Raw genomic sequence first — 14432 nt, 5'->3', positions numbered from 1 at the left:
ATACATATATAAAATAAAATAAAAAAGTTGGTCTGAAAAGGGGAAGGTTGGTGTGTTTTGATTATCATCTTAAGTTCAGAAAATGTCCTCAGAAACTGACTGATGGTTTCAATTGTTAAAAAAAGATGGGCAAAATAAAATCTAAAAATCACAACCAAACAAAAATAAAATAGATCTGTAAAGTTAGTGGGGGGGGGGGTCTACGGGAGGTCTTTACACTTTACAGGTATAGGTGTTTGTGCGTGTCAGAGGACAGAAAGTGATGAAGGGAGGCAGCCAAAGCGCCAAATAAATCGGAACACCTTGGCGTTCACTCCACCTTCTATAAGGAAAACCGGAGAAATCCGCGCAGGAGCACGGCTGGAAAATACGGACCGCCGCTCCTGAAAAGGGAAATGTCTAACAGATGATTGGCGCCGTGCCCGCCCGCTCCACTTCTGCTGCGCGCTCCCGGGCGCAATTTAAACGCAGCTCTTCTGACCAAAACCAGACACACACAAACACACACACACACACACACAAAGCACCAGGGAAGCATTGCTGCTGGGACGTGACGCGACTGATCCTGAGCAAAAAGCTGCTGCTGTTTATTCCGAGGAATGGGGCGACGCTGCTCGTGTCCACTGACGTTAACAAGCCCAGCTCAAAGCAAACGCAACAACGTCGCACCGTCTGCCGGTGAGGTCACTGTGGCACAAAGCAAAGCGACCTGCGCGGACACGCAACGGAGATTCCGTCACATCACAGAGGCTTTATTCGTGCGCTGATTGACTGCTTGGCTTTGGATGATATTTTCTCAGTAGAACCTCTATCGATTATTGCAAGACAAAAAGGCTCTCGCTGATGGATCGTGGATAAGTAGTTATTGATGAACCCAGCGGGACTACAGCAGCGGAGCCCAGAAGAGAAAACGAGAGCGCGTCCATAACAACACATCCGATTAAATAAAACAACACACCTTTGACCTAGTCACCATTATAGTTAAAGGTAAGCAAAAGTTAATATTTTAAGGACATCGCACTGCTCAGAGTTACGCGCCACCCGCCTCCGGAGGCAAACAGACATGGCACAGTGCCAACACAAATGAACTACACTTATGATCTCTCAAGTGTGTTAAGAGCGAACAACATTTTTTTAGCACTCAGAAGCACACACAGTATCCCGTTTGCGTTATGATAACTGGTACTAATGATCAAACATTACATATATAACTATATTTTGTCTTTATGAGGAATGCACAAGGCAAAGAGTGTACATTAGGTCCATGTAGTCACCTTTTTTCTTTTACATTTTAAGCACATTTTTGCCTTCACTAGTTTGTTAAATGGTCCTACAATGACAAATTAATTTTTGAAATCATAAAATATTAACATTTTGAAAATATTTCACAGTCTCTAAATGTATACATATGTATGTATGTATATATATATATATATATATATAATTATTATTATTATTATAAATGTTATTTTTTAATTTTTAAAAGTATTTTGAAACTGTAAAAATTTTATTAATATTAGCAACATTTATATCTATAGATCTATATGCATTTATATTTCTATTTTTATATATATTATTCAGAGACTACATATTAGAAATGTAAATATATATTATATATATATATATATATATATATATATATATATATATATATATATATATATATATATATATATATATATATATATATATAATTGGTTTACTATCCTTGTGGGGACTCTCCATAGGTGTAATGTTTTTTGTACTGTACAAACCGTATATTCTATCACCCTACACCTAAACCTACCCCTCACAGAAAACTTTCTGCATTTTTACATTCTCCAAAAAAAAAAAAAAAAAAATTTTCTTCTGTATGATTTATAAGCTTGTTTCCCCATGGGGACCTCAATTTATGTCCCCACGGTGACACGAGTCCCCATGAGTCAGTGTGTATTCAGGTTTAAGTCCCCACCGGGAAAGAAAAACATGTACACGCACACACAACAATGTTCCTTTCACACATTAAAACACTCAAGCTCTGTATGTGTGTGTGTTGTAAGGGCAGGGAGCCAGAATTCTGTTACCACTTGATTCCCTTACAAGGAGATGAAATTACAAGATGAAAGCACAATAACTTTATAGATGGATGCAGAGTGTGTGTTTTTGCCCTCATGAATGCGCAATTACTGTTGCACAGGAAAATTGCGCATTGGTATCTGCGTAGTGTAAGGCAAGGGACAGTTCTATGTGTATGAGGCTATTGTTGTTGTTGTGTAAGAGAGAGTCGCTATTGTGCATGGCTGAGATGGTATGTGTTTGTGAGTGGGATTATTTCTTGCTTCGTTATCAGCAATGGGTTCACTGCGCTAGCTGTGGCATCTGATCCTGGTGCCGTGGGGCAGGAGTGTGTGTGTTCGTGTGCATGTGGGTATTCCCCCTGAGATCACTGTGCCAGTTTAAGAGTGTCTGGCATACTGCCATGCATTGATCCCTCGATCTACAGCAGGCACAAAGGAAAACCAACGCAATCGTTTACCGCCTGTGGTTCTCATCAGTCCGTTCCAGTCATTTGTGTCTGGGCATGGTGAGGATTTACTTCAGGAGACTTCTGAGGGGTGTGCGGGCTGCTTGTAATTATCTAAAACTTCAAACTTCCAAACTGTGGTTTGTGGTAAAAACTGTACTGTCATCAAATTTGGTACAAACACATGATCCACAATCTGAGAGCAAGTATATACATTTATATGAGCAGGTTTTTGCATAGTCAAGCTACACTCTTCATCTCTCTGTCATCTATCTGTATACATGACTCAATGTATAATTGAATAGTTAAAGGTTTAAAAATACACATGCTGGACAAAGCTGAACTACAAGTGCATTACACCAATGTTGAAAAGTTTGGGGTCCGTAAGATATATAATTTTTTTTTTTTAAGAAACAAATACTCTTATTTGGTGAGGACATACTAAATTGGGCAAAAGGGACAAAGGCATTTATAATGTTACAAAATATTAGCAAATAAATACTGTTCTTCTGAACTTTCTATTCATCAAATAATTCTGAACTAATGTATAATGATTTCCATAAAAAACTATTAAAGGGGTCATGAACTGCATTTTTTTAATATATATAATTTTCCCTGAGGTCGACTTATAATGTTAGCAAGGATTTTACATAAAAAAAAAAAAAAAAACGTAATAATTTAGATTAAACAGGTATTTTCCCTCTCTGCAGAACAGTCTATTTTTATAGGCGGGGTGCACTAATGAAATAAATGCCCACTGCTATGATTGGCTAACAGTTCCACATATTTAAATTTAAGGTAGACACTGCTGTGACATACTCTGAAAACAACATGGGTCATTTGGGTTAAAAATGTATAAATACTAAGTATATATCAAACGATCTGGAACAGATTTACTCCCACTATTGTGTTGCGATATTACTGTTGGATCCAATACAGTCAGACTCAGCACTGCATCATCTTTTACTTTCAGTCTGAAAAGCCTATGTCAAACTGTCATTTAAAAATGAATCAGTAGTAAAGTTAAGCAAACAAACAAGCAGTGTTTCACTGATCCGATCTGGAGCCCATGGATCAAACAAGAAAGAGAAATGAATTCGCACAACACAAAAACGCTCACATCCTATGTAGATACGGTGTTAGGATCACAAGGAAAGCAATTTAAAACTTACACTGCACAGCATCTTGTAATCCTCTGAGGATCTCTATGGCTTGGTTCATAGAGTAATCCTGTGTTTGGATCTCTTTAGCATTTCCTCCCCTCCTACAACATGTGTGAATCAGTGGGCGGGATTAAAGAGGCAATGATGTTGAAGTAGGCGTTGCTCTTCTACAGAGGAGGTCTTTCATTGCACTATGATGTCATAATGTGACAAATTCCAAAACAAGACATTTTGGTAGCTTGGTTTCAATAAAAGCTGTTTTTGAACTAATGACAAAGTTTTGAGTTCTGAAAATTACAAAATGTTTTTATAGTACATTGACCTGTTATATGTCAAAAGATCCAGGCAAATTAGATTTCTCAGTTCATGACCCCTTTAAGTAGTGCAACTGTTTTTAACATTAAATACAATTTAATAAACAATACAATAGAAAACATTTTAAATTGTAATAATAGTTTTCACAATATTGCAGTTTTTACTGTATTTTTGATCAAATAAATAACCCTTGGTGAGCATGAGATCCTTTCAAAAACATTAAAAGAGCATTAAAGGGTTAGTTCACCCAAATATTAAAATTATGTCATTAATGACTCACCCTCATGTCGTTCCAAACCCGTGAGACCTCCGTTCATCTTTGGAACACAGTATAAGATATTTTATGTTTTTTATGAGTGATTTTTGTTTCTTTATTGAGAATGTATGTACGGTATACTGTCCACGTCCAGAAATGTAAATAAAAACATCTTCAAAGTAGTCCATGTGACATCAGAGGGTCTGTTAGAAGTTTTTGAAGCATCGAAAATACATTTTGGTCCAAAAATAGCAAAAACTACGACTTTATTCAGCATTGTCTTCTCTTCTGTGTCTGTTGTGAGCGCGTTCACAGCACTGCAGTTTAGTGATATCCGGTTTGCGAACGAATCACTCGATGTAACCGGATCTTCTTGAACCAGTTCACCAATTGAACTGAATCGTTTGAAACGGTTCGCGTCTCCAATAAGCATTAATCCACAAATGACTTAAGTTGTTAACTTTTTTTTTAACATGGCTGACACTCCCTCTGAGTTCAAATAAACCAATATCCCGGAGTAATTAATTTACTCAAACAGTACACTGACTGAACTGCTGTAAAGAGAGAACTGAAGATGAACACCGAGCCGAGCCAGATAACGAACGAAACATTGACTCGTTCTCGAGTCAAGAACCCTTTCTGTCGGACGCGTCCGGTTCGAGAACCGAGGAGCTGATGATACTGCGCATGCGTGATTCAGCGTGAAGCAGACTGACACACAGCGCGTCTGAACCGAACTGGTTTTCTTGATGATTGATTCTGAACTGATTCTGTGCTAATGTTATGAGCGCGGGTAAACCGAAGGCTTGAATCAAGGGCAATCATCGCCAATGACGTCAATACTTCGAGCGCAAAAGAACTGGTGAACAGTTTTCTTCAACCGGTTTATTGAATCGAACTGTCCGAAAGAACCGGTTCGTGGAAAAGAACCGAACTTCCCATCACTACTAGTGATCCGAAAACCTATGCAACCGGTTCTTGACTCGAGAACGAGTCAATCTTTCGTTCGTTATCTGGCTCGGCTCGGTGTTCATCTTCAGTTCTCTCTTCACAGCAGTTCAGTCAGTGTACTGTTTGAGTAAATGAATTACTCCGGGATATTGGTTAATTTTGACTCAGAGGGAGTGTCAGCCACATTAAAAAGGTAACAGCTTACGTCATTTGTAGATTAATGCTTATTGGAGAGGCGAACCGTTTCAAACGATTCAGTTCGATTTGGTGAACTGGTTCAAGAAGATCTGGTTACATCGAGTGATTCGTTCGCGAACCAGATATCACTAAACTGCAGTGCTGTGAACGCGCTCCTAACAGACACAGAAGAGAAGACAATGCTGAATAAAGTCATAGTTTTTGCTATTTTTGGACCAAAATGTATTTTCGATGCTTCAAAAACTTCTAACGGACCCTCTGATGTCACATGGACTACTTTGAAGATGTTTTTATTACCTTATCTTATTACGTTTTTTTGGGGGTGAACTAACCCTTTAACATACACATTTAAAAAGATAAATTACTATAGTCTGAAATATAACTTTTAAAATGGATGTAAACAGTTTGTAATTCCCTTTTTTTTGGAACTTGAAAAGATTAAGTGATTTTAATAATATAATGCTTAATTAATCAAAAAAAAAATTTTATGTTTTGTGAGTTTATAAGACAAAAAAATATAGAGACTTTCTATAAATAGACTTTCAGTAGACACATATAAAGTATTGCTGTCGAAACACAAATAAATCACAACCATAACATAATAAATCAGAGCCCACCGTGATGTAAATATCACACTCATTTAAACAATAGCAGGAATGATGTGATTACCCTTTGAGTATACAGAGGGCACGTGTTGCCCTTCCCCTGTCTCTAACACACACACACACACACACACACACACACACACAGAGCTTCAGGCTCTGACTCTTAACAGCAGGGATGCATGGGTAGCCAGAACATTCCTTCAGAACTGATGTGGCGTTGTGTCAACACGATCATGTTACTACGCTAACCTCACACACACACACACACACACACACACACACACACACACACACACACACACGAGGATGGGATGCAGGGCTGCTGGCCGAAGTCAGTATAATTTTTCTCTTATTTTATCTGTCTAACACCGTTACAGTCTTTGCTTGCAGTATAGACATGGTGTAACTCTTTTTTTTCTCTGTCCCTCCGAGTTGGATGTAACCGAGACAAGCTGAGCAGCCACAGAGCTCTTGGCAGGCGGGAAGGGTGTTCCTACTTCTCTTTTTTTCCCTCTTTCATTTTTTTCCCTCATTTCCCCCTCTCTTTCCTCAGTTTTTGTATGTGTGTGTGAGACATGTTTAGATGGATGTTTTACCTCCTCAACTGGGTGTTGCCTACATTTTCTGTCTGAGCATGTGAGAATGAAAGAGACTACCTAATGACCTAGATTACAGTCTGCAGGATGTGTTCAGATCCCCAATGCAACATTTTGATTCTTAAATAAACCTCCTCTGTCTCGCTGATAGATTCAGGTCATGGAAAGCTTTAACCCAAACTGTTGAATGGAAGTCCTGCACCCTGAGGAGGACACATATGGTTTAAATGCTTCCAGCACCCAGACAGAAAGCAGTTTCTGAGCAGATGGATGATAGTTCCTGGAGAGGTGTGTAAGTGTGTGTGTAATAGCCTCATGGTTGGCAAACTCTCTACTGCGGTACTTATGGCAATACATTGGGGTGTCACTTCAGCAGGGTGTGTTTCACACATGTTACTGTGTGACTCTTTGTAGTCAGTGTGGGTTCTGCACATGCGTGCATGAATTAAAGATGTATCTCATGTCATTCCAAATCTGTAACTTTTTTCTTCTATGGACAAATTACAAAAAAAGCACAATTAATGCATCATAAACTGGTTCATACAACTTGCATTCTCTGAAGCCATACAAACTTTGTGTTAAGAAATTAAAATTTAAATCATTATTCCCTGCTCTCCCTCTGCCGTAGCTTTCATATTAAATGTCACTTTTAGACATCATGTCAGCTTTGAAGTTATTGACAATAACTTTGATTTCACAGATGTCAAACATGATGCAGTTTGCTTAAAGGCACAATATATAACTGAATGCAGACATAAATAAGACTTGAGACCTACACTGGAAGCCAAGATTTTTAAGTGAACAACAACTTGGTTTGTTTGTTTACAAGACAAAAATATCATATGACTTAGAAGACTTGTAATATAGTTCTTGAGTTGCATGGACCACTTTTATGATACTTTTATGCTGCTTCTTTGTCATCCCATTCAATATTCAGAATTTTTAACTTTTCTGTTCCACAGAAGAAAAAGCAAGTCATGTGAGTGTGTAAATTAAAAAGAAATAAATACATTTTGCTTGAACAATTTTTTAATGTTTAATAAACTCACTAGAAAGTCATAAATACCCACAAAATATTGTTGTCTCTCTGTTTCACCTTCATATTTTGTCATAATTTACATCTTTGAACGTGTGTTTATATCAGTTACTCATGTTTCTCATAAATCATGGGTCTGTTTCTGGTTCAGGCCGTGTGGGCAGACTGTGGCGTTTCTGATGACTCTCTAGTTCTGTGCATGTGCCAACGTGCCTCTGCTGCACAGACCAAGAACAAGTTTGTGGTTGACATTCACTGGAGTTTTAGAATGATCTGTCAGCCTGGTGTTCCAAGGAGCAGAGCAGGATATGAGCTGATGCCTAAAGCTCTTTTCATAACCTGTCTAATTGTGCAGTGCTTTGTTTTCTTTCTGTCTGCTCTGACTCTCTTTCTACCGACAAAGCATTTTGAAATTTTTTAAAATAATTTCAGAAGATTAAATTTCCTGGTAGAATAACCACTCAATAAGACTATTGTTCTTAATAAGCTATACATGAGAAGTGCATGTTCCGAGAAGTTAGCTAATTTGGCAAAACCTGCCTTTGAGGGCCTTAGAAGATGTGGACAAATAATCGATAAATTGTTTAAAACAATCATAAGAAATATGTTAAATACTTTATATAAATACATTTATTTTATTTCAAATAAATGTTGTTCTTTTGAACTTTCTATATATCAAAGAATCCTAATTATATCAAATGTATGTAAAATGTAAAAAAAAAATTAAAATATTAAGCAGCACAACCGTTTTCAACTATTATAATAAGAAATGTTACTTGAGCACCAAATCAGCATATTAGAATGATTTCTGAAGGATTATGTGACACCGAAGACTGGAGTAATTGCTGCTTAAAATTTTGTATGTATATATATTCTATATATATATATAGTACAGTAAGTCCCCATTAAGTAAATGAGTGAGTGAGCTTTACACAGCTTTAACAGCTTTTATGACCCAGTAAAGAGCATCATGAGCTTTGGATGTTTTAGTTTTAGTAAGTTAAGCCAAAGACTACATTACCTCAATGGAAACTTGTAATTGTGGTTTTCGCATAGGAAAAACCACAATAGCACAACTGAAAGCTTATCCCTTACACGATTCCTTAGTTTGAATCACTCATTTTTTCTTTCTTTCACTCTTTAGCATAAACTGCTTTTTATCATTTGTAGTTTTAGCATTACTGAGCTTCACAGTTCTAGTACACAATCCCTTCTGTACCCTGTGATATTTGTGTATGTGTGCGTGTGTGACTGATGAGTTGCAAATCCAACGGATCCAGCACCTTTTTATGTTTTCTTCACATGAAAAGGAAAGTGGAAGAGATGGAGAGAGAGAGTGCATAAAAGCACAAAATGAGCAAAGAGACAAAGACAGACAGACAGCTTGTGTGTATGTGTGTGTGTGTGTGAGAGAGAGAGTGCTCTGCTTCTGTGTCAGCTCTCTGTCTTCTAAAGCGTAAATTCAAAGCAGAGTTGTGGGCGGAATGAGAAACAGGTAACAGTACAAGGGAGAGGAGGAGAGCGGGATCTGCGCTGATTAAACACGTCTCGCTCACATGAGCTCAGTGTGATCCAAACCCTGCGGACACCGACTAAAAACAGGATGAGTTATTACAGCCGGATTAAGTTTACTGCAAGAGGAACCATTTTTGCATCTGTGTGCATGCAAAGAAAAAAAAAAGTATTTGTGAGATTTTTACAATTTTAGTTTTACAGACTTCTCATTTACTTATACAATTAAATTTATTAGTTAATTTAGTGCAACTGATTATTTAAAAATTAATGCAATAACATTAACACAATTAGTCATGTCCATTAACCTGTATGCAAATTTCCCAACACAGTACATTTCTCAAAAACTTTGTTTAACCTTTTTAACACTAAAATATGTGATTAATTTGAATGATTAATTAATATATCATTTGAATTCAATATTTTAATCAGTCGACAGCCTTAATAGCTACAAATAAACATTGTTTGCAGCCTGGCATAACAGCAGTTCAATATGTGCCAATTGAACTCACTACATGAGAGTAATAGTGTGTGCGTGTGTGTGTGTGTGCAAGAGAGAGAGAAATTGTCAGTGAAGATTACTGACCTTTGTAGAGGCAGTCATCCAGAACTTTTCCTCTCTCTTCCCTGTCACTGCGTGTGGTAGAACAGAGAACAAACTGATTAAAGAGAGATCACACAAACAGATACCTTCCCTTTCTTAGCAGCTTCTATTGAATTTTGTTCTTACTCTATCTCGTTATCTGAGTGTTTCAGAGTGTGTGTTTTTGCTCTATTAGCTGTTTTAAAGAGTCTTGATGTGTTTTTCAAATGCCTTGTTAGTGTAATCTTCAAAGATAGAGGAAATAACTCTGCAACCGAAGCGTGTTACGGAGTAGCACAGTGTTGTTGAGAGGTTGCTTTCATTAAAGGGGTCATAATGAGGATTCAAATTTTCCTTGACCTTTTGAGATAAAAGAGTTCATTGTAATATGAAAACATACTGCAACTTTCAGAATGCAAAACTTGCTCCCCAATGAGAAAATAAAATGTGTTGATAACTAGAATGCAAGAATCTCAATAAAAGCCACAAAGAAACTAGTGATCATTTCAATTAGATCTTAACAGTGTTAGCTGCACATTTCAGCACAGATTGTTTTGTAAACCTGTCACAAATGTAATACAAGCTTCACAAAGTTATTGAAGGATTATGAGTTGATTGCAAAAACTTTACTGACATTAAATTTTACTAGAAGTGTGCCTCGTGTTTAAATCAATAGCAAAAACATTTTAAGGTATGACCTCTTTTATGAACACACAAGCTGAATAGTGGTACAGAACATATACTGTATTCAGACAATCTAAAATAAAAACCTGTGTTTAAAGGGATAATTCATCAAAAAAAAAGAGTAAATTATTTCATCATTTACTCATCTATATGTGGTTCCAAACCTGTATGATTTTTTTGGAACATATGTCATTTGTAACATATTTTGCATGTAATATAAATATGTGGAACAGATTTGAATATATATAAATATTTCAACTGTTTTGGTGAATACAAAGTTAATGGGGTACAAAACAACACTGGACCCCATTGACACTGACAGGGGAAGAAACACATCTTCTGTATTCCATGGAAGACAAGAAGTCATACAGGAATGACATGATGTGATTTTTAATGATGTGATTTTTTAAAATAATTATCTTTGTGTGTTTGTTTTTCAGGACTGAGGCGAAACTATGGCTTTGGTCCTATCAATGAACCCTTTTTGTGAGCCTGAGGCCGAAGCCCCGCCGCCCATCTACCATCCGATCTGGGAATCGGAACATTGCAGTAAAAGCTGTATCTCCAGCCCCTCACCACCGGGGGGTGACACCCATGGGCTCATAGAAGGTCTGAAACTAATCTCATCTCTGAAAAACAGACTTCTATGAACAGATGGTGCTGATGATGTTCTGTTCCAAAGTAGATGTTTCAAAATCTGTTATCCAATTTGGGAACTAAAATAGGCCAGAAATTCTCTTCATACTAGTCTTTGATCTAGAAGACATAGCCATTTAATGAAACTCTGTCTGAACCTTGCCATTGTCTCCAGAGCCCCGTTACAGACGAGCTCCTGATCATGTGATGGATCGTGTGGCTGTGTCACGGATCTCTTATTTCAAGAGGAAGTTTGTGGAGGATGAAGAACATGTATTGAGATTCAGGAGTTACTGCCACACTGTAAGTCTGCTAGCCCTACATAATTTTGCAAATTTCTACACAACATTTTATATTATTTATAGTATAACACTTTTACCCCTGGTTTCACAGTTAAGGCTTAAACCTAGTCCCAGACTAAAAAGTAAGTCTGAGCTGTTTCAGCTGAAAGAAACTTGCACTGATTGATCTTAAAATATGTCAGTGTTTTGTCTCAAGCACACCAGTAATGTTTTTTCTAAGGCATGTTTATAAAAATTACTTAAATGTCCTAATTGAACTATGGCCTAATCATGGCTTGGTCTAAGCCCTGTCTGTGAAACCAGGCCTTAGTAATTAATAAAATTTTATGACATTGTAACAATTTTTGCATAGTTTTTTTCAATTTCAATTCTGTTTTCATTTCTATTCCTGTTTTATTAAACTGAAATATTTTTTCACTTGGTTTTTATCTTTTAATAGTTTTTGTTTCCCTAAGTTACTGTTTATCACTACATACCTCTGCGAACAAAACAGAGCATTTCACCCTTTAACATCCTGCACCTTGATTTGATCCTCACAACACATTATGAATCATAAACTTGATAGCTGACCTTCATACCTCACTTATGAATTCACAATTTTTCTTCCGGGCCAGCAGGTGTCACCAGTCCTGGAGGAGCGCACTCACATTCTCCGTCTCTCTCTCGAGAAACTGCGTTTCATGGATGACCCAGAGTCCTTCTTACGGCGCTCCGTGCTCATCAACAACCTTCTCCGTCGCCTCAGAAATGAAATCCTCCTCCAGAGTGACTGGTGCTTCCCATCAGGTCCCACAGCAACACCTTGTCCCCTCCAAACCCCTGCCACAACTACCCCTCTTCCCGCTCCAGTCCTGCAGACCTGCATTACACCACCTGGGCCGTATCGCAAACGCCTGCGTCTGCTGAGGAGGGAAGGCCCAGAATGCATCCCAGCCTGCTGCTGTTTATACGCAGCCGGCCATTACCTTCAGCTCCCTCTGTCTGTGTACGAACGGGACGTATACTCCAACTCTCACTCTTCTTCTTCATCACAATCTTCAGTTAGATTTCCACAGCTGCTGGAGGAGGAGGAGGATGAGGAGGAGGACAGTGATGAAGAAGAGGACTCTGTGTGTCCTATGTTGGCTCTGTGTCAAGCTGAAACCAGAGAGCAGAACAGGACGTGGGATGGTCTACGGCCACAGAGCCACAGGGAAGAGGAGACCCAGGTGAAACAGAGAGAAAAAGGGAAAGAGAGGGTTAGAGGAGGAGAGGTATCACAGAGATGGATTTCAGATGCTATAGGTACTGGACACCATGGGCCTCTCACCAGGGCTCACGTGAGGAGAAAATAACATGCGAACACTCGCTGTGGAAACAAAGGACGTAACTGGTTTCCAGCGGCCTAATAGATGAGTTATACAAACCAGAATATCAATGGTCAATGTTTTTGACTTTTTAGGTACTTTTTTTGTACTTCTGGATTCCGCAACACCCCAGATCGAAAGGGACAGCAAATTCACATATTGCTTGTCTCTTGCGAAAACTACCGTACTGTGCCTTAAATGTTCTTGTTTAAACTGTTTGATGTGTTTGTAGATATTTGTGACTGAACCAGTTTAATCCACAAAGTATGGAAGCTTGTTTCAAGAAACTCACAATTCTTAGAAAAAAAGACTGAGTTGCAAAATATAAACTCACAATTGTGAGGGCAAAAAAACTGAATTGTAAAAAAAAAAAAAAAAAAAAAAAACTAAGTAACTATCTTATTTTATTTCATGGCAGAAACAAAAAAAAATTGAGATATAAACTGAGTTCTAAGAAAAATTTGTAATTGTAATATACAAACTCAGAAAAAGAAAGTCAGAATTTTGAGTTTATTTCTTGCAATTCTGACTTTTTTCTAAGAATTACAAGCTTATATCTCGTAATTCTGAGTTTATATCTTGCAATTCTGCAATTTTATTTTATTCCGTGGCAGAAATGGTCTTCCGTAGTGATGGACACCATGTGAAGTAAAAAAGATTCACACTCATTCAGAATTTTTAAAGAAAGAAAAAAATGCTAATAATAATACAATTTTATCCATTGTTAGTCACTTGAGAAATGCATGACAAGGGTTGCTGTCCATGATGATCACGTTTGCAGTGGGTTTTAGCCAGAATGCATGAGGCCCTGAAGGTGGCTTTAATGTTTAATACAATACTATTCCATTTAGCACCCTTAACATTTCATACATTTGCATATTCACGAGACAAAACATCCTAATTGACGTCAGCTGACAGAGATGACAGATACAGTTACCTTATTGTCCATATTAATCTGTTGTTTTGAAGTCCACTGATTCTTGATTATTGGTACAGATGAGAGAATCTTCATTCACTATGAAAGTTTTTATTTTCATGCACTTTCTACATTGTTTATGTGTTTTCTCTACATTAATTTTTTTTATTTCTAAAAACACATAATGGGAGACCCTAAGACATGCACACACCGCTGGTAGGAAATTAAATCAAATCTTAAAGAGCAGGTCATATGGGTTTTCAAAAATATTTTTTTTTTGCAGTTTGATTCACTTCAATGTAAACAGTCTGCAAAGTTCTTAATCAGAAAAGTGCAGGATAAATACAGATATTGTCTCTCAAAAGAAAGAGTCAACTCTGAACCACCTTAACGAGTCTTTAAATTTTAGAATCTTCTGCCTGTTACCTATATATACATCACACGGTAACACATTTGCATAATTCCCACCTGCCCGCAAAATACGAACACTCTGACCTGCCCACAAATACTTCTGCTAGTTGAGCCTGTGTTATACTTTCCACGTCCGTGAGTCCACTAGGGACTGCTATGGTAGGCGTGACATAAAAATCGTCATCGGAGAGTGTGCACGGAGACTCTGAGCGGACGACTGCGTGCCTCCGATTTTTTGTGACCGCGCAGACAAGTACGCACGGTCAGTAGGCTTCAAAAGCACCATTAAACATGTGCAGGCAGTGTGAAGAAGCCCGTTGCTACTCAAACCTGTACAATCCGTCAATAAAACAATATAAAGACAGCCAGATGTGCAATAATTCTTGGCAATTGTTTGTTCACATGTTTGTTGCGGAGTG

At 37.7% G+C, this 14432-nt stretch overlaps 1 protein-coding gene across 2 annotated transcripts; it reads left to right on the top strand.

The window, feature by feature from the left end:
• Positions 1 to 236: 236 nt before the first annotated feature.
• On the top strand, positions 237 to 13075 carry LOC122147259 (SERTA domain-containing protein 4-like). Of its 2 annotated transcripts, none has more exons than XM_042769164.1 (4): positions 237 to 987; positions 10843 to 11011; positions 11214 to 11341; positions 11955 to 13075. In XM_042769164.1, exons 2-4 carry the CDS (start codon positions 10858 to 10860, stop codon positions 12672 to 12674), a joined length of 1002 nt encoding a protein of 333 aa, XP_042625098.1. In that variant the 5' UTR covers positions 237 to 987; positions 10843 to 10857; the 3' UTR covers positions 12675 to 13075. The 2 variants fall into 2 exon arrangements, with proteins under 2 accessions (XP_042625098.1, XP_042625099.1); XM_042769165.1 differs by having other exon boundaries at positions 244 to 987; positions 11958 to 13075.
• Positions 13076 to 14432: the final 1357 nt, after the last annotated feature.

This window comes from Cyprinus carpio, chromosome A13 (genome assembly GCF_018340385.1).
Source record: "Cyprinus carpio isolate SPL01 chromosome A13, ASM1834038v1, whole genome shotgun sequence".
NCBI lineage: Eukaryota > Metazoa > Chordata > Actinopteri > Cypriniformes > Cyprinidae > Cyprinus > Cyprinus carpio.
Note: the sequence above shows the minus strand (reverse complement) of the source record. Positions and strands in the feature narration are given on the sequence as shown.

What these genes read in the sequence shown, in the direction of transcription:
- LOC122147259 (XM_042769164.1), top strand. Translation starts at nt 10,858, where the DNA reads ATGGCTTTGGTCCTATCAATGAACCCTTTTTGTGAGCCTGAGGCCGAA. An exon ending in CACCCATGGGCTCATAGAAG is followed by an intron (nt 11,012 to 11,213) that starts GTCTGAAACTAA and finishes CATTGTCTCCAG; the next exon opens with AGCCCCGTTACAGACGAGCT. An exon ending in TCAGGAGTTACTGCCACACT is followed by an intron (nt 11,342 to 11,954) that starts GTAAGTCTGCTA and finishes CTTCCGGGCCAG; the next exon opens with CAGGTGTCACCAGTCCTGGA.